The sequence below is a fragment of the Nyctibius grandis genome, chromosome 5 (genome assembly GCF_013368605.1).
Source record: "Nyctibius grandis isolate bNycGra1 chromosome 5, bNycGra1.pri, whole genome shotgun sequence".
Lineage (NCBI taxonomy): Eukaryota > Metazoa > Chordata > Aves > Nyctibiiformes > Nyctibiidae > Nyctibius > Nyctibius grandis.
The window spans coordinates 74,881,453-74,901,665 of NC_090662.1; the positions used below are offsets into that span (position 1 = coordinate 74,881,453).

General features: G+C 47.7%; 1 protein-coding gene across 2 annotated transcripts; it reads right to left on the reverse strand.

Moving 5' to 3' along the window:
• Positions 1 to 4,067: 4,067 nt before the first annotated feature.
• On the reverse strand, positions 4,068 to 19,845 carry ITFG2 (integrin alpha FG-GAP repeat containing 2). 2 transcript variants are annotated; one of them, XR_011048218.1, is made up of 13 exons: positions 19,681 to 19,845; positions 17,969 to 18,064; positions 17,497 to 17,538; positions 16,474 to 16,651; positions 16,022 to 16,158; positions 15,434 to 15,582; positions 14,206 to 14,300; positions 11,652 to 11,705; positions 9,882 to 9,973; positions 9,233 to 9,350; positions 8,455 to 8,628; positions 5,704 to 8,293; positions 4,068 to 4,603 (listed from the first exon to the last, which is right to left on the reverse strand). XR_011048218.1 is itself a non-coding variant. In XM_068401300.1 (12 exons), the coding sequence occupies exons 1-12, from the start codon at positions 19,774 to 19,776 to the stop codon at positions 8,145 to 8,147; spliced, it is 1,380 nt and encodes a 459-aa protein (XP_068257401.1). In that variant the 5' UTR covers positions 19,777 to 19,845; the 3' UTR covers positions 4,068 to 8,144. The 2 variants fall into 2 exon arrangements, 1 of the variants encoding a protein (XP_068257401.1); XM_068401300.1 differs by having other exon boundaries at positions 4,068 to 8,293.
• Positions 19,846 to 20,213: the final 368 nt, after the last annotated feature.

Consider the following 20,213-nt stretch of genomic DNA (forward strand, 5'->3'; position numbering starts at 1 on the left):
GATACATCATCAGCCTCATGTCCCAGCATCTCACAGCCCATCATCTTTGCTACTCCTGCATGAAAAAAGAACTAGACTTCCTTGCAGTATCAGCTCAGGTCAGAGAACCATGAATTCGTCTGGGATTACCAGGATGATTATTAAGTCATTTAATTGTTGGGGTTTTTTAATTTATTTTTTTTTTTTGTAATTTGCATCCTAGAGCATAGCTCTATCATAAATACATAGTCTATTCTTTACTAGCTCTAGGAGAGATGCACGAGATCAGGGCTTGTTCCATGACTCATGACTACTGATTCACTATCCAAACGCTGCACAATGTCCCTTTGTCCACCCTTAGAATGTCATGACATCCCCATTTTGCCTGTCTTCCTGGATTAAACACCGCTGCCTCTCTTCCTTTTTAATCAAACCACTCATTGTTTCTGTCGCGCTTCTCAAATAACTTGTGTATCCATTTTTGCTTTTTTTCTATTAGCTCTTTCCTAAATCAGATGCTGTATGCTGTAGTTTAACACATGCTAAGGACAGCAGAGTACAGCCTGGCTGATATGATTTGGGATGGACTTACCAATGTTAGTTGGTGTGACTTGCATCTGCTTCTCCTACAAGCAGCATCAGGCTAGTGACTTTTATTGTTAGTCATTGTATCTTGCAGCTTCTGATCTGTTCCTTCGCTTCTTTGCCATCTTCTACTTGTGCATCTGATTATTTCTGGCTGCATGAACTGCTTTCCATGAATCTCCTGAATAACACCAACAATTCTCTCATTTATGTCAGGACCCATGTCTACTAAATGAGCCTGTCTTGCAAAGTACCAGTAATTCCTCCTGGATTTGTATCACCTGCATGTCTGACTGGCTTCTCAAACCCAGGGGTCTTTAATGACAGTTCAGACTTGTAGTAAACCATTCTATGCATCAGCTGGACTCTACGTGGTACCAGGGTCAACCCTGCTGAAAAAAAATCTTCTTTGCGATAGATGAAACACCTGTTCCTATGTTCAGCAAGTCGCCTAGTTTCCTACTCTCATTGCCCTCTAAAAACAGCATGTGGAACAATGGCAAATAATCTGCTAAAGCTGACAGACACCACGTCCATTACATCTCTTATTATTCATTAACATTTATAATCTGTTTTTAAAAAAGGACAAACCCTAAACCCTAACCCTAAACATTAAAGCTAACTCTAGCCCTATCCCAAACCCTAAACCCTAAGCCTGACCCTAAATCTAACCCCTAAAGCTAATCCTAACCCTAAACTTAACCCCTAAAACTAGCCCTAACCCCTAAACCTAACCCTAAACCTTGATGCTAACCCTAACCCTGATCCTAACCCCTAATCCTAAACACTAGCCCCTAACAATAAACCCTAACCCTAAATATAACACCCTAACTCTAACCACCTAACGCCAAAATGTAAACCTAATCCTAAACATAAAGCTAACTATAAACCCTAACCCCAAAACCTAACCCTAACCCCAATCCTAACCCTAAACTCTAACCATTAACCCTAAACCTAACTATCCCTAAATCCAACCCTAATGACTAAACATGAACCTAACCCTAAATCTTTACAGGAACTCTAACCCCTAACACCCTGAACATTAACCATAAACCTAACCACCTAAATCTAACCCCCAAACTCTAACCTCGTAACCATAACTCTAACCCCAAATCCTAAACCTAATGATAACTCTAACTCCTAACCCTAAAACCCTAACTCTAAACCCTAACCCTAATGCTAACCCTAGCACTAAAACAAACCTCTAACCCTACCACTAAACCTAACCCCTGAACCCTAATGCTGACCCTAACTCTAACCCCCTAACCCTAACCTTAAACCTAATCGACTGACCCTAACGCAAGAAGCCTGCAAGGGGCCCTGCTTGCTTCCAGAGCACCCCAGGGCTTTTGCCAGACAACCAGGCAGGTCTCTGCTGCCTTCCAGAGTGTCTGACAGCTTTTGCCAGGCTTTGCTGGTGCCACTAACAGCTTTCAGTCCTGGCCACTTCTGTGTGGGAGCCCTAGGTGGTGGGTGTGCCCAGCTGGGCTCTGGCTAGGGTAAGGGTATAGGTGAGTAGAGTCTTCCCAAACTCAGACTGAAGCCAACAGGAATCTTTCCAATGATTTAAAGGGTGCTGGATGGGATCTTACAGAAAGTCAGCACGACTTTGAGTTGACAATTCTGACTAGTGCCTGTCACTTACAGCCCTGCAGATACTTGCACACTAGCCGCTGCTGGAATTCACGAGGTGCTGTTCTTACATGTCAGTCTTGGGATAACTCTGCTTTTGCTTACCTTCGGAACATCCTCCCGTCCTTCTGAAGCCTTTCTGTGATTCACAGGCCTCATTTCTCGTATCACCAATAGTTCAGGTTCCTCTGCGAATTAATGTGCTACAGTAGGTGTAAACCACCAGCCCTATCTGTCCCTCTCTTCTCTGCATAACGAATCCTTTGCATCCTCCTTACCTTCCCCCGAGCAAATCATTCATTTTTCCACGCTGGTTAAGTGACAAATTTGCTTCTTTGGAAAGGAATTCTTTCCTTTCTAGATAATCCTTTTAACACTTTCCTGTACCCTGGTTTCTAATACTCTCTCATGTCATGCCACACCGCTATCTTGCCAGCCTTTTCTCTCTGTTGTTAACAATTGCATGCATTAATGTAGACTCTGCCACAGAGAGGATGTTTCCAAGCAAGTGCTAAATTGGCATGTGAGAGCTCTTCTTTTCAGCTGTGAAATCAGCTCCACAGCAGAAGACATGCTTTTTACCTTCCTCCTGTCCATGTCAGTTGAACACGCTTTGCTGCAGGCAGATCTTACAGAAAAACACATTTATGACCTTTATGACTGCAGGTCATACCACCATGGCTGACACCTCACTTCCACTCATTCCCTAAATCCCAGTCTAATCCTACAGTGTCAATACCTGGTTTCCTCATCATCAAACAGAACTCATCGTGGGTTTCCATCTCCCAAAGTTCCTTGGCATTAAATGACACGTTGTTACTGACCTTAACACACGTATTCTGAATTCTTGCCCAAACTGGTGTTTTCTCCAAAGACCAGCATTTTTGAGTCATTAGATGGGAATCCCACCTTCCATTGCGAAAGATAGAAATCTTGGCTTTAAAAGATGTGATTATAAAACAGGTCTTACAACATCTCAAAGAAGAAAACTCAACCCCATCTCCAAACATGGTAATTTTTAAAAGTCTTCCTACGTTAGGGAGCCCAGTAGGTAATTTTTAAGTGGGTTGGCAAGGCTAAAGACTCTCTCAATTATAATTTCTTTTGGAAAAGCCTATTATACAGATACACTTCCCTACTCCCAGTTCCAGTCATCTTTATTGTTTTTAGAGGACAAGGGGAAACAAGGAGCTATTTAAAGGTCTTTTCCACTGGAGATCAACAAACTCTAATACTTTTATATGGAAAGTAGAAATTTAGTACAAACTGCCACCTCAGAGGAGGACATAGGCACATCCTGTATGCGTCCAACACTGGCTTCCTCATGATGAGGCCCACCCCTCCAATATAGACAATGGAATGTTATTTTAGGGATAATCTCACTGAACGACCTTGGTGGTCAGCTCCTACTAGGGCTACTTCCCAGGAGAGTGGACACAACAGTTGCGAAACAGTCCGCAGGGAAGTGTCTGTCACACCAAGTCTTCGGAACAGAGAAACAGGTGTTACATGGCAGGTGTGAGGTACGTATCACTGAACCTGCCCGGGGATGGGGAGACGGACTTCTGAGGCCTCTTCCAAGGCCTATGTGCAAGAGGTAAACTTATCTCCTGAACATGCACTCTGCCAAAGCCATAATCAGGACCATTTCCAGGATCTTGGGGTCACTTGGTTTTGAATGGAATGCGGGCTCCAGCTATTCATATTTCCAGAGGCCTGCTTTCTTTCACTACTAGCAGGTGAGTTATGGAACCAAAGACCACTGAGCCACCTACATATGCTTGAAGTAAATTCTCCTTTCAAGAGACTCCGCTGGCAAATGCCAGGATATACCTGAAGAGTTATAGAAATAACTACATTCAGCAAAGAGATCATAAAAATGAGAGCAGGGATGGCCAGCAGGTTTATTATGTCTCAGGTAAATAAAGCAACCCCCTCCCTTTATTTTCTTGCTAGTAAATTGAGCATCACAACCAAAGCCATGAATCATTTATCTGCAAATGCCCCCAGTGTCTGAGAATGCTGTTGGACTCCTCACTTGCTGTGTGCTGGGACACACAAATGTGTCTTGCAAATCCTGCCCTGTCAAAAAGCTTCCTGGCACCGGTGGGTATGCCAACCTGCTACTGAGTAGGATGAGGCAAACAACATTTTCTGCTGCATGGGAAGGAACAACTTCTAATTCCAGCTCTGTGGCTTTTGTTGGCTGGCAAGGACAAACAGGCAATGAGTTACAATGAAAGTATAACATAACTCCATCAGTCCAGAGACAGAGCCTACATGGCTCCTTCTCCGAGTAGATGTACATTTCACAGAAAATTGTTGCTGGTGGAAGTAGCCCGAAGCATTGACTTCAGGAACTATTGACTGTAGCCAGTGTATTAATTGCCACTTTGGAGTTCAGGGCCTGAAAAAAAGAAGGAAAGTCATCTTTTGGCCAAGGAACAGTACAGAAGTTTCAATTAATTCTTCTGTAGACAGTTTTCATTTTCCTTTGAGCACACGGGGCACAGGAGCAAAATGCATCTGCAAGTTATTACATGCTGGAAGCAACGTAAAACTGCCAGGGGAAACCCTCAAACATTAGTATTTTTACTCTCAAATGATTTTAGGAGCTGAAGAGTTTTGGGGAATGGATGATCTGTACCGTCCGCATCTTCTCACCTCTGCTTTCCACAATGCAGCATGCCTGGGCTTGCACAGCACACAGCAATGTTATCCTCAGGCCAACAAGAGAAGAGGGCTAGGTTACACAGGCTACCCTGTCCAAAATTTGCATTGGTTTTGCCCCATTTTCTTTTAAAGATGGTTCTTAGGAAAATGTCATCTCTCCCTCATTAACCCTATCCTGTTTACTCTTAACAGTCCAACAGTGGATCAATTTGACCTCTTCCTTGGAAATCATTTGTACGGCAAAGTTTGTTTTGCATAAAACAGTTTCAGTCATACAACCACTTGTATCCTCTTTGCGCTTGTGTTGCTAATAAAGGTTTATATTTGGCATGGACAGATAGCATTGAGTTGTACCCTGTTATGAGTGCAGACAACCCTGTTTTCCTGTTAGGCCTCAAAAAGGAATTACAATATAGCAGCACTGCAATAGCCTCTAAGACCCAGCTACCAGATTAGCTCAGCCTGGCCCAACTCTCAGGCAAATAAAATGCTCCAGACAATCGCTGCAGGAACCTCGGGGGTCCCACCAGCGGATCAAGAGAGAGTACTTCTGTGGAGAACACCTGCCCCACGAAAGCCACACAATGCTGAGTGGGGCCATGGCAAGCACAAGTTGTGGTAGAACTCAGGCTGGTTTTGTCAAAGCACACACAGCAGAAGAGCCCATCATCTGTGCAACAGTACACATGCCAGGTTGTGCAAGCCATGACTAAAAACTCAGGCATTGCTATTTTCTGTTGCTTGTAACTATCCTGCTTCTGTCCCTGGTGGGGGAGACAGAAGCCACAGAATTAGAGGGGGTGAGGGGAGGAGCAGGACAAGAAAATACACAACCTTAAGCAGAACAGCAGTCTGTGTTCAGGATGGAAGACTAGTATATGCCAAGACACAGGCCTATTCAGGGACGTTGCTACAATGTCGTTGCTGTTGTATGCTTCTGAAAACTGCTCCGCAGAGTCTTGCTCTACTATGGTCCCTCTTCGTGTCAGTTCCACTAATTTTGAAGTGCAAGATTAAAATCAGGCAGCAACAGGACTAGGTGGAAAGTATCCCAGAATCAGCGAAACCAAACTGTTCACCCCACCTGTGGGAACATCTGCTTCTCCCCAACTCAGCTGGGCCCCAAGGGGAGGAGATAAGAGTAGCAACTGCTACTATTTCACCTAAAAGGACAGAAGGGAGAATCCTTACTTGTTCTGGTGATCAGAAAGAGCAGCTCTAGGTTTTGGGAAAAAGAAACCTGGAAGTAGCAAGAAACCAATATACTGTGATCTAGTTAACAGCCCCAACAAGACTCATCCTCATTAGAAAAGGACTATGAGACTGATGACAGCCCAAGGGGTCACACTGACTAATTTGCCAGAAGCCGTGGTGATTGCCCACTGGGATAGTTGGGGAATCACCACTATCACTACTATCTATCACGTAGACGTATCTCAGCATCATGAGAGATGACAATTTATTGAGGTTACAGTCCAGAGCTGGCAAGCTTCAAGACAACTCCTTGCTTTATCCCAACAGCAGATGGTTCCTACACTATCAGCTCTCCAGAGCTGACAAACTCAAGCCCTGCTGCTCTGAACACCACTCTTTCTAAAGCACTATTATAGTTTGAGAGCTGCTGCCTGAAGAGTCCAGTTGTACACAAGCACTTAGTATGACAGGGGAACATTTAAAAATGCTTCTCTGTGAGGTCATTAAAATGGAGAGAAACTTCCACTGTAGTTCCAGAGTCAGAAGATAGAATGATCTGAGAAGCAAGAAGAGTGCTAGCTGGTAGGGAGCAGGTCACACCATTTCACTGCTCCATGCTTCAACTTCCACACAGGACAGCTTCTGTCCTCTATAAAGCTTATATAAATCTACAGATGGAAATTGCAAAGAAAAGCCAGGGCTTATTATGTAAAGATCCTGCCCTTCTACCACATAGGGCTGATTCAACAACGGTCCTTTTGACCCAAGGGCAAGACACTCCTTTCCTCTACACAAAGTTCATTCTCCCAGTTAGGGCTGCCCTTGGATGTTTTGCAGAGCACAGCAGGTTTTCAACAGCCTGCAGGATCTTTAAATGTTACCATTTGCTAAAGAGAGATCACTGAATTATATTTGCTCTGACTCAGGCTGCCATAAGGGTGAAGGGACAGCTTCATCCATTACGCATGTCCAATAAAACATCACTCAAGTGAGAGAAGATAATAGATGCAAAACAGCAGGTGAGCCTGCTGCTCCTACCCTAATAAGCTGAGTTAGGCAAGGGGCAAGCTGAGATGGGAAAAAGCAGAACATGAGCAGCACATGGAAAGGTTCCTGCCTGGGCCTTTGCATATGAGCAGCCTGGGTGAGCAATGGCCTTTTCCAGACTCCGCATACCAGCAAGTGGAACATCACCTCCAGTCCACCTTTCAGTTGTGCAGGACTCAAAATAGCACAGCATTCTCCACAACAAGAGGGAAGTGTGGCATTTCCTCTGCTTATTATGGAATGGCCAAGCTCTCACAGCACCACAGATCCATGACTAAGACAGATTCCTCTTATTGCCCAGTTCACAGCTACTTTGCTAAGTCACAGCCATCTCTGGTATCACCCTACCCAAGAAGATGGAGACAAGCAATGCCTCTGGAGTACAGCTGGGGTTCACTGGAGCTGTTACCTCTCGACATCTTATTAGTGCAAGTTCTTCTCATGCATGTCTCCAGCTCCTCAAAACAGGAGGTGGTTTGTGAGAAACTGCTTGGTAGAAGAGCAGCAGCAGAGCAAAGGCAAACCAATGCCTGCGTCTACTTTAAAAACACACCTAAACGGGAGAGAAAGCCCTTGCTTGCTCCCTAACTCAATTCCTCCATCTGCAGTTGCTGCACTGTGATCCTGCTAAGAACTCAGAAGTAATCACTAGAGCAACTGTAAGAACAGGCCACAACAGAGACTGAGCTCAGCTATTCTCTCCATCTCTCCACGTCCTCAGTGCTCCTTCACAGTCACCCATAAAGCACTTTAGCTAGCAGAGAACACAGAAACTGGCAATGGAAGGCCAATGAGCAGGACCCTGGGCTCTTGCTGTTCTGGTAGCTTCCTCAGCTAAAAGCAAATCAACCCACCACCTTCACTGAAGCCTACAGCCAAGCACATCCCTTCACAGAAGCCGGCCTGTACACTCTTTGCTGTCTGGAAGCTTTGAGAGAGATGGGAAAAGAACAGTCTCATCTTCATTAGATGCCCAATTCCAGTTGGAGGAGAGTCTGTACTGATATTAAAGATGTCAGCCTCCATGTGATTTGTTATAAGGAATCCTGGATGACAGTGCAGTGGGCAGAGGAGTCTGTTCCAGCAGGGTCCTGACACTGTGAGGGGCAGCTCTGCTCCTGTTTCTCCGGGAAATACAGTGTTTTGTGAATCAGATCTTTGACAGCAGAAACGTCGTCTCTTTCTATGGAAAAGAGAGAAGGACAGTTGTTAGGGATTCTCAACAGGCAGTATGAAAGCCTCTCTTCCTCAAAAAGTACCTGGAACTCTAGTTCCCAGCACTTCACCTGCCAACAGCCCTTCCTCTCTTTTTTCCTGTACATCCTCCACCCTTTCTGCACTCACCCACACCCAGCTGCTTCAGGAGATTTCCGAACTCTGGGTCACGATCCAGGACTTTCAACAAGTTGGTGGATTCCATTCTCTCCAGCTGCACATCCCAGTAGATGTAGATCTTCTGACTGAAGCTGACATAAACCAGGCAGGGGCTGTTGCTTCCTCCTTTGCATGCATAGAGGCCTGCAGAGCAAAAGTGTGGAGATCTGACTACTTCCAAAAGGACAGAGAAAGCAAATAGGTAACTTCTCATTATGAGGTACCAAAGCTGTTAGCAGAAAGCAGCGAGCACCTGGCATGACAGGCACAGACACGGACTTGGGTATATGAAGACCCTTTGAGACAATCCAAGAAAGTGTGTCTAAACTGTTATTAATGCATGAAGCTTGGGGATTTGCAAGCTGCTTCTTGCAGGTCTGAGAGAGGAGACTGAGCAGAGCCAAGGCTCAGGCTGGTTCTGTGGGGCTCCTTATCTCCACATGACAACAGCTTAGAAGTCTGCAAATTAAAAAAAGCAGTGGGGAAGACAAGAGACCACTGTAGCACTCCCAAAAAGGACAGGAAAAAAACCCCAAAACCATCACAGACAAACTTCAGCATCACCACCTCTCACCCTTACTTTTCCCAGATGCCACCAGAGGAAAGACTAGCTGGGCCTTCTGCAGTATACACACATGGAAATTATTCCCCACTGCAGATGGACAAAGGATTCCAGGTCTCCCAGAAGGGAGTAGTAGCTTTGAGGGAGAAATGCTGTGAGGGCTGGCTTTGCAGTCAGGCTCCCCACCTGCACAGAATGCACTGACATTCTCATCTGCTTGAAATCTGGCAACAGTCCGATTGTGGTCAATGATGTACGTCTGACCATCCCATGCACAGGCAATCACCTCCTCATGCCCATTGCCCTGCAGGAACCATAGGATCACATATTAGCACAAAAATCAACAGAGGCAGAGACAAAAATCTTTCCTGCTTGCTCAGAGGCAGAACACTACGTCTGAATAAGATGTCACTTTTGGACGTCTTGTCCAGACATTTTGCACTTTTCTAGTCTTTTTGCACTTGGAGACCATCTCTCTTCTCTACTGTAATCCTTATGTATCATAAGAGCTTGTAACAATCGGGGTATTAGCAGTGTGCAAGAACATTCAACTTTGCAATATGATAAAAGAGCAGCTGTGGGACAAAAAAGTTCATAGAAGGATGCTGGGCGCACTAGGTCAAACAGGGAGACACAGCTCAACCTCTTGCAGGCGGACAGACTGACAGGAGCACAGAATGCACCGGCAAAGTCAGAGCACTCTGTGTGTCATACTGAGATAATCCCAGCCTTTTTCAGCTGAGTCACACTCCCTCTGCCCTTCCCAAATGCACATACACAAAGTGATGTTGAGTTTTTGTCTTCATCCCTCCCAGCCCTATTCACAGACACTCACAGTAACATCCAGCTTCTCCAGAGCAAACAGCTGGTGATCAACCTGCACGGACCACAGCAGCTTGTCTGCTCCCTCCATGAGTTTCAATGTCCCTGAAGGGAAAAAAAAAATAATAAAGATTGTCTTGAAAATATTAAAAGGGAGCAAGATATTTGCTAACACTGGGCCCTGCACACTCCTTCAACAATTAGAGCCTGAAGGCAGAGGGCTGGGCCCATGGTACAGGCTGTGGTTGATAATAGATAACACAGTCGCAGTTTTGGGAAGGACAGCAGTCCACTATCTCTTCATCAGTAACCGGAAACAGAGAGGAAAAATGGCAGCAGCCCTGCTAATTGGATTGTGCTCTAAGACAAGAAGAAAACTGCCCAAAACAGGCTCCCAAAGTACAGTACGTCAACAGATCTCACGTGAGACGGTGAGTAAACTAGAAGCTTCTCACCATGTCCCACAGATCATGTGATCTCAAAACAGCATGTTGACAGGTATCAGCTGAGAGCTAGATGGCTAATAGCATGGGCATGGCCTCTTGGCTGCTAAAACCATACTCAACACTTACCTCACATACCATTTTTCTATCATCCAGAGATACTGTGATAGTACTGGGGGGGAGTGGCCATGACAGAGTGGAACATACACACGAATCTATCCTCACAGTGCCCTTCAGCCTCAGTAAGGCTCATGAATGAGCCACAGTGAAGCAGGAAGCCTTGCCAGAGGCAGAAGAGTCCAGGCATAAAGAATAATCAGAAATTCCCTAGCAGGATATCATTGGGCAGGTGGACATCTGGCTCAAACAGGCCAGGCTGCCTATCCAGAAAGAGATAAGTACAGCATCTTGTCTCCACCCTGTTGGTTTTTGGACAGAAACCCTGCATTTAGCTCATTAGATTCTGTGCTATTAGAGCCTGTCCTATCACTTCTCAGTCAGGGGCACAGCAGAAGAACCTGGCTCCAGTCCTGTGTGAGGCCAACTCCTCTCTACCAATACTAAAGTTCCAGCATCCATCTCCTTTACTGCTTTTGGAAATGGCACAAGTTTTGGAAACAACCCTTTAAGTACAAGGACACGTCTCTGCTGTGGTTTAGAGGAACCTGTCTACATGAATGGCACTGCTGAATTGGCATCTCAAACAGTTGTTTGACCACTGGTAAGCAGGCAACTTAGGAGTCAGCAGATGAAATTTCTAGTCTGACTCTCCAGCTCAAGCTTTCAGTGTGCCTTTGGGCCAATGACCTTGCGTCTTCATTTTCCCAGCTGCTCGCTGCAGCATGGCTTTAATACTTCTACCCCATAGGCCACGGGACCATACAAGTAATTAATGTTTGTAAAATGCTTTGAAATCCACAGAAGAATAGACTGTACCAGGGGAGAGAGAAAGGCAGATATTAGTAATGGACAGAAAACACAACAGGTTTCCTGGAGAGCACAAGCCTGTGCAATATCAGACCAAATTCAGTAAGGAATAGAAAGACAGGCTCAGCTTTAATATGTTTCATCATATCCTCAAATATAGGCATGTTATCACCTGCTCACAGTGACAACTCTTACCTTAGGTCCTGCCTTAGCTTTCATGCCTTCATACAAAATATGTCAGCAGAAGCAGTCTTTGAGTCAAATTCTCTTGCTCGACCCAGGAAGCGTTTCTGAAGCCCAGCTCCCCCTTCTTTCAAAACCAAAAGCACTGAGCCCCTGGTTACCTGCTGTGAATTAGTGACAGGCCTTGGCTACCCCACAGGCCTTTCTTCCAGGACAGTGGTAGGACTTACCATCCAGAGTACAGAGGGCAAAGAGACCCGAGCCACTATTCTCACCGGAGGAGCCTGTAAGTGCAGAAGAGAATTACAGGAGTTGATGCCATTTTATGAGCGTTGTCCCCTCCCCCTCCTAAAAACAAAGATCCAAAGCAAGCTGATCCATCCTGCCTCCTTTTTTGCCCAGCCTTGACACTTTGCTTAGCAGATATCTGCAGATATCTTGCAACCAATTGTACTTCATTCTGGCTTTTATTTGTAGGGCACTGGCATCTCAAAATTCCAGACCTTTGGTTTGCACTGATATAGGCATGTCTGGCTCTGCTGGCTGCTCCTAGGAGTGAGTCTATACCACATATGCACTTGCAGGACCATGGCAGTTCTGATTTTAGTGCACTGCATCACATCCTCTCCAGGCTCCAGAAATGCACAAGCACAGGCAGGACCATCACAAGGGACAAAGTGAAGAACAGCTGAAGCCAAACAAAAGTATTACAACTCTACCCTCACTGTGTCTTTCAAGGACAGGAATATGGCCTTCAGCTGTTCTGGGAAAGTGCAGGGGAGAAAAAAAGAGAGGTCCCGCCAGAAGGACAAAGCGTCAGTCACATTAGTGCAAAGTACCTCCATGGCAACTCCTGAATGAGTCTGTGGAGATCATGCTACAAACTCTATTGTTTTCACTACAGCAAAACTGCACAGAAGCTGTGATCCTCTCCCAGCAAACACTGGTCAGATGCTAGAAAGACCTTGCTTTGAGCAGATTAGACACCTGCCTTCATGCTGATCTACACACTCAGCCCTGGCTTTCCTGGGCTATGCTCATACAGCTGTGAACTTCCTGCAAGCAGTATCCTCTCCAAAGCCTGTATATCACAGTTGCGTGCAAGACAGCACTAATAAATGCGACTAGTTAAATGTGAAGAGGAGACTCCCCTGACCACTGGGCTGCTTCAGCCCTTCGGTACACTCCCTACCTAGCTACCAGTCAGAAAAGACATGCAAGGTCAGGTTTTGAAAGTGATACCACACTTGGCGGGGGAGGACTGGAGCTGTATTCAAATACAGCTGCAGTTAATCCTTTCAGTGACACTGTAGGAGAGACACAGGCTCCCTGAGATCTGCAGGAACCCAGGAAACCTGGCAGTCAGGGACAAGCCAGCCAAGCTGAAAGCAAACAGGCAGTTTCCCCAGAGTGATGTAATACTGCAAGCCTACCTCCACCACCCATAGACAGCTCCAAGCTACAACATCCTGCACACTCTGAAGACACAGACTACCCTATTTCTGCAGATGAGCTTAAAGGAAACAGTCAGCTAGTTCAGTGCTCTATTGTCCCTAGCTGACATTCACCCAGACAGGCTCTGATCCAACACATCTCCTGTGTCCCCCTTACAAACTGGTCAGCATGGCACTCTTCAGCTGTTTCATTACTGATAGTCCAGCATCAGTGGGCTTTTCACAACCTGTTCTTCATCCCTTATTCTGTGTGCCTTCATTTTTCACAGACACCTCTCATTAGATGCAAGGCTTTGTATGCAGTGAAATAATTGATTTCATGCTCTGTTGACCATGTTGCTCTTAGCAGCACCTGAGATGCTGAAAACATGACAAGCTTAGGAACTGGGGAGGAAGGGTGCTTTGGGGAAGGGGAAGAGGAGGGGTTTCAGTGGAATGCTCTTCTCCTCCAGTTCTAATTACAGTGGACAACCTAAATCGTTCTCAGACAGCACTGCAAGGGGTAATACTTGGACAGAGCAAACGCAGCTGGATTCCAGCCAGCTGCAGCCACGAGAAAGTGATCTGCATTGGGAATTTTCTGCCTTCTTGTATCATGCCTACATGATACAAGGGGGAGTGAAAGCTGCTTATTCTCCATAGGTATCAAAACAGGGGTCAGAGCACAAAGCAGTTACACAAGGGAAGCAGTGTCAGTGTGTAAAAGTCTGGACACAATACCAGTGTGTCAGGGCTGAGAGAGCCAGCAGCTGCGGAGAGTTTAGATACAACAGCTGAACAGAATACACTAGAAGGAGACAGAGAACAGTGATACAAATGAAATATGGAAGCAGCTCTGGAAGGGTTGGGACTGCACAGGTTAAGGAAGAGCAGGATATAGCTGCCAGGTATCAGAATCAAATGCTGAAATGCACAAAAGCAAGAATAAAAATGAGGCTGTGGAAAGCTCGAGCTGCATCTAGGGAATAAGAAGAGGGTATAAGCTGCAGCCACGCAAAAGTAAAGATCAAGGACATCTGTAGGAGCAAGGCATGGCAGCCATTCAGGATGATAAAATGCAGGCCATGGAGGCTGCAGAGAAACTGTTGTGCTAGGTGAAGAGTAAGAGCTACCTAGGGAAGGACAAAGGCTATAAAAAGTTCAAATGCAGATATCCAGCTGTCTTTCTTTGGGAGGTGGCTAACAGAAGCCAAGTTCCCTCTGTTCTTGCAGCTGTCTCCCACCGTCATTTTTCAACCACGGGAAATCTGATTTCACGCTGTACTGACGTATTGAAAAAACTATCTGGGGCAACTGTTGGGCCAGGGACCCCAACCTCCTCATCTCTCACCTCGGCCAATGCTACCAATTAGATGAGTGGAAACATTCTTGTTGTGAATCCGTCCAGATGTTTGGTGTAGAATAACATCTCGAATAGGGGCGTCGCTAAGGAAAAGAGAGACAGACATCAGGGAAAGGTTAGGGAACCATGGCTGGGACTGTGCCAGAACAATCGAGACCAGTGTACTCCAAAGCTCAACAAATCCAGACACTGATAGAGTTTGTGCATAGGTTAGCCCTTTAATGGTAAAGACCAAGGAAAAGAATGCACACCACTCCAGGTACGAAAGAAACTTGCTAATGTTTAAAACCAAAATCGCAATGATTTGATGCATCAGAAAACTGGAAAGAGCTCAAAAAAAAAAAAAAAAAAAAAAAAAAAAGAAAAAAGTCAATAAAACACGTATTCCAATCGAGAAAAAAAAGACAATCTTTATCATTACTGTCACATAACCCTGGCTGCTTTTCACTCAGAAGGTGTCTGCCCGGGGTTGAACAGGTTGGTCAGAGATCATGCCTGGGCCTGGCTTCTGCTAGGAGGGTATCATTCCACTAAGGTCTCTAAGACATCAAGGAGACTTGCCTAGCTCCCCTCCTGCTGCAGTTTTCTGGGTCTGCCTTAAAGTCTCACAGAACACCACAGAAGCACCTGAATTCCCCACAAGGGTCCCTCCATCACCAAGGACAATAACCTCACTGCTCATCCTCATTGCTCTGGTTGTGATTTACAGCACTGGCTGTCAGTGCTCTCATTAGGAAAACCTCCAGTTACCACACCTGCAAGAAACAAGTGAATGAACCCAAAGTGTCAACCTGGCCTTCAGATTAACTGGGCTTGGCCCAGCCTCTCAGTTGCTACCCTTCCCACCATTAAACAGGTCACCAGATTGCCTGCTACTCTTTCTCTGGAGATCTAGGTCACACATTTCCCTGCTTTAGCCCCCAGTACTGCCCCCCTCAGTGAGCTGGTTTTGCCACTCTCCTTGCCCAACCCAAGGAAAAGAGAGTGGGATACAAGGAAAGTAGTATTCATCTTTGTGACAGAGACATGAAGAGTGCTCCTGGAAGCTTGGATGCAGGTGGGCTTAAGTCATGAACTCCCAGCAGCACAGCAGGTCACTGAAGCAACGACAAATGACAGCACCCCCACCTTGGAAAGGTGGTATGGTCGTGCCACCTTGTGACGGGCCATCTACAGCAGAATCTCCTCATCTACCCCATGCAGTAATGCTCTTCACCTGCTCGGGGCAGAATTGTCTCTTCCCTCTGTTGTGGCTTGCTGCTCAGAGTCCCACGTGCAAAGCAGAATGGCATAACCACAGCCTGGCTGAGACACCATCATCTCCGGTGAGCCATCAGGGCCTGGGTTCACAGAGAGGCTGTCCACCTATACTGGCAGAGGAGAAACATGGATAGAGTCAAACTGAGAACTCTGAACACCTCAAAAGGGTTCACTGTGCTCCTTGTACCTAGCTTGAATATAGCAGATCTTCTGACAGAGCTGAGCACGAGCTGAACAAATTCAGCTAGAAGCAAAATGTCCAAGTTACAGTAAAACGTTCTATTTCCCTACCAAAAGCCACTGAAAGACACACTAATATTTTCCACTAACGCTCTCTAGTTGGGTGAGAGCAACTGACTGTCTCCCAGACCAACCTACCAGCTGCTCCGCACGTATAGGACAACCACTGGGCAAATCTCCTTTCAGGCCATCAACACAACAATTGCTTCGTTCATAGGACTGAGATTTTGTGCTTCTTCCTTTGGGAGAGACACCTCTTGAACACCGTATTACAAGTTCTGCTCTGAACATCCTGTTTCCTTACCTGACCTTCCAGCAGCCATTTCTTCAACAGGAGCAGCTGCCCAGAGACATGGTCTGAATTCTCCAAGTCCTCCCAGCGGAAGGCACGTACCACCCTGTCAGTGTAACCCACCACCAACTCACACTTCCCATCTCCATCTGCAAGGAATACAAGGAGACAGATGGGCTCTCTCAGGCTTTCATAGCCCCAAGACCCACAACATTCAGAAACCACTGTGTTCCATCAGGTAGCATCCCTGAGGACCCCAATCCTGTACTGAGAACTTGCACTTTGGGAAAATTCCAGAAGTTCTCACTTTTCTCCTCCATGACTCTGATGTGTTTGTTAGACCACCTGTTTCAGCAAGATAGTAATTTCCTTCTGAGACTCCCACACACTTTCTCTCTCCCCCCAACCACCTCTTACCCACAAACTCCCTCACCCTGCACTTCCACACTAGCTTCCCAGCTTACCAATGTCACTGATAAGCATGACTTTGGTGTTGGCAGGAATGTGCTGCTTGAACACTGGCTTCTGCTCTTCTGCTGCAGCCAACTCATGGTGGCCTGAAGCATCTGGGTGTTTTGAAGTTGGAGAAGTCAGGTCAAAAAGATGAAACCAGCCTTCTGCACTCACTGCCACCACAAGATTCTAAGAGGGAAGAGAAAAACCTTTTGATTTTTCCTCTTTTAGAAACTGCAGAAGCTATCCCACAGCAGGGTGAGAGTAGATCCATCAAGATCAATGACTGCTACAGAGGGAACAGCAGAAGGTTTTTGGCCAGCATACAAACTACTCACAGGTACGGCAGGGTCCAAACTTCTTGTTCATCCTTGTCAGACTAGGATATCAAGCTGATGTGTGCACACAATCCCCAAACAATGCGTGGCTTTCTCAATGCTCACTTCAGCTCTGCTCCCCACTGGAGCATGCATAGCTACAGTATTTTAGGCAGGGTGCCTAAACTGGGACTTTTGGACTCTGTGGTCCTGGTTTAACCCCCAGAAACTGCAATCCAGCAAAAGGAGTCTCATTAGACCCAGTGGAATTTGCTTAGGAGCCTAGACTATTCTGTGGCTCAGTCTTGTTTAGATGACCTTAAATGCAAACAGCCAAGTGGCAGAAGGGCCATGGCCCACGGCAGGGACCAGCACAGAGAAGGGCAAAAGCCACTGAGAAAAAGGAGCAACCCTCAAACCACCAAAGCCTTGTGGCACACTCACAGGGGGACACGCAAATTAATGGCACTTTCCGAAAACAGGATGGATTTCCTTGCTCACTAAAACCTGCACATGGCTCACAGATACAGGTTATATGTAAACAGAAGAACAGTTTTAAAACAGTAGTGCTAAAACTCTATAAGCAAGGGCAGATCCTGGAGAGAAAGCACCTGCAACCTGTCCTCCTCCACACTCAGGATGTGACATGACCCTAATCTTCTAAGCACCTCCCACATGCCCTACAGACACAGCTGGGAAGAGTTTGGCTGCTCTCACCTTTCCTTTATTGCATACATCTCCCACACCAACACATGTGAGCTGCAAGAGAAAAGAAGGTCATACATGAGAGAAGACAACCCAAACCAGCACTTTGGGATAAGCCTCTGCCCTACCCCCTCCTCTCTCACAAACCGTCTCTTGAACTCTAAACAGCCTTTTCAAGGACAAAGAGAGGCGAGTCAGGGACAGAAACACATCTGTCACACAACTGCCCTGGGGCAAAATCCACAGTCCACAGGAGCAGGGTCAAGCTGGGATAGAAGCCCAGTTCCTGTATTTGTTCAGTACTTTGCTCATCACTTCTCACCCACGGGGCTAGCTGCGGGCAAAAGCAGGGTCTTGCATAACTACATGAAAGGCATCAGAACCAGTTCTGGCTGCCATTCCCCTCTGGCCCCAGTGGTCAAGGACAGCTGGCTGCACATACACCAAAAGGCCTGACCATTTAAAAATTTTGTCAAGAACTGACCATTCCTTGGCAAGATCGCACAGCCCAGGGTTTGCTGTCATCATTCTTGTAAACATAGAGTTTCCCGTTGGTGTCTCCCACCACGAGCTCATTCAGCTGTACAAGAGACTTGGGTTAGTAAGAAGAAATTCACAATTACAGTAACAGTATTCCTACACAACAATAATTACAGAATTCGTATCTAAAAATCACTCTGTGGGAAGAAGCAGCAAAGCAGAACAAGGGTTAAAGAGACAGCCTCGAATCAATAGAGATGGTCAGGAAAAAATAAAAGCCCGAATTTTACTCTCGCAGATAAAAAAGCTGGAGAGTGGCTCCTTAGAGCAACATCCCATTATCCACTGCCCCTCTAGCCATTGTTTCAGAGTTGTGTCACTGACTGTTTTAACATCCTGCTGTGCTAACCATCATCACCTCATCTTCCATCCTTCAATCTAGATTCACTTCATCTTTCTTGAACCCCCCCGAGGGCAATGATGGCAAGGAGGAAAATGTAATCATCCAGAAAGAGACTGCAAGAACACTTACAATAGATTTACACTGGATGTTCAGTCTCACCCATGAAGGGGTACAGGTCTTTCAGAATGGCGATTATTTCTTTAGAGACTGCTAAAAATCACCAGCCACCCCAGCTGACGAGCCTACGCCTGCTTTTACTGTCCCATCTTCTACGCCATGCCTCTGTGTATTTAAATTGTGTGCATTTTGTACCTCCCTGCACACGTTACCCCATGTAACACAACTTATGGGAAAATTTGTTTTATCATCCACTGCATTGCTAGCCATGATGCTTTCCAGGATAGGGCTGTAATAAAATTTGACTGTTGAGGAGAAGAAGGGACAGCTTACACATATCTGGCTAAGCTAACCTCTTCCCAGTTACAGACAAATCAGACCCATCAGAAATAACCATTTGTGGGGCTAACAGCAACTTTCCCCACGCCCATCCATCCATCATACAGGTCAAGAGACATTAAAACTTGGCTCTACTCTGTTTGTGATCCCATCAAAGCGTTCCCCTGCACCTCTACATCCCCACCACCGTGACAGGAGGGTGTCTCTCTTTGGGACCAAAAGTTAACCTCCCTACTAGCTATACATCACCCAGGGCCCACGCCAAGGGTGCCACTAACGGTGATGGACGCACTGACCAGCTGCAGCCCGGAATCACCGAAACATTCAGTTTTCAAGGGACTTCTGGGCGCCATGTGATCCAACCCCTGCATCTCTGACACTTCTCAAGCGCTCGCCAAGCTCTGAGTCCCCACCAGACTGGAAGCCCCACCACCTCCTCCAGGCACCTGCTCTGGTGCCCCACCATCCTCTCGGTGCTTCCCCCCCGCCCCGTTTTACCCTCCTTTGCTACAGCCTGCGGCTGCTGCCCCTTGCCCTGCCGCTGCTCATCCCTGAGCGCGGCAGGGCGGCGGCTGCCGGCGGCCCTGGGCACGCCCCGGCTGCTCCCCAGGCCGGCCAAGCCCGGCTCCTCGCCTCCCCTACATGCGCCGTGCGCGGCAGCCCCCCGGCCATCGCGGCGGCCCGCTGCTAGGCTCGCTCCAGCTCGCCACCCAAAACGGGCCCAGCGCCCCGCGGCGGGGGTGGGCCTGCGCCGGGACCGCCGCCACGCGAGGGCGGAGCCCGCCCCGCCCCGCCGGCCCGGCCACCGCCCCGCCCGCCCGCGCAGACCCGCAGCAGCCACCCCCCCGCCTCCGGACCGCGTCGTTGTCGGCATCCCCCAGGCAGATGGCGTGCGGGAAGAGGCTGCCGCCGAAGTCGAGCGCCACGCACTGCACGTAGCTGACGGACCGCATCCCGCCGCCGCCCGCAGAAGCGGTGCTCCCGCCGCGGGCTGCCCGGCCGGCCGCCAGGCTGGGGTGGCGGGGGGCGACGGCGGCTCTGCACGTACAATCGCAGCCGGCGCACGGGGCCGCAGAGCGCGAGGATCACGTGAGGGCGGGGCGGGGCGGGAGGCTCTCGGCAGGGGCGGGGCCGGCCGCGGGGGCGGGGCTCCCGGCGGGCCTGGCGGGCGGCGCAGCGCTCCTCTCCAGCCGCCTCAGGGTGGCCGGTCCTGGGGCGCCCCTCCCCGGTTTCCAGCGGCAGACGCGGGCGTTCGGCGCGGAAGCGTCCCGGAGCCTGGCGCCGCGGAGCCCTCGGGCAGCCGCGAAGGCCGGCGCGAGGCGAAGGGCCAGCCCAGCCTCACGCTCGGAAACGCGCCTTTCGCCTTTGCGCCGTGGCCAGCCGTGCCGTG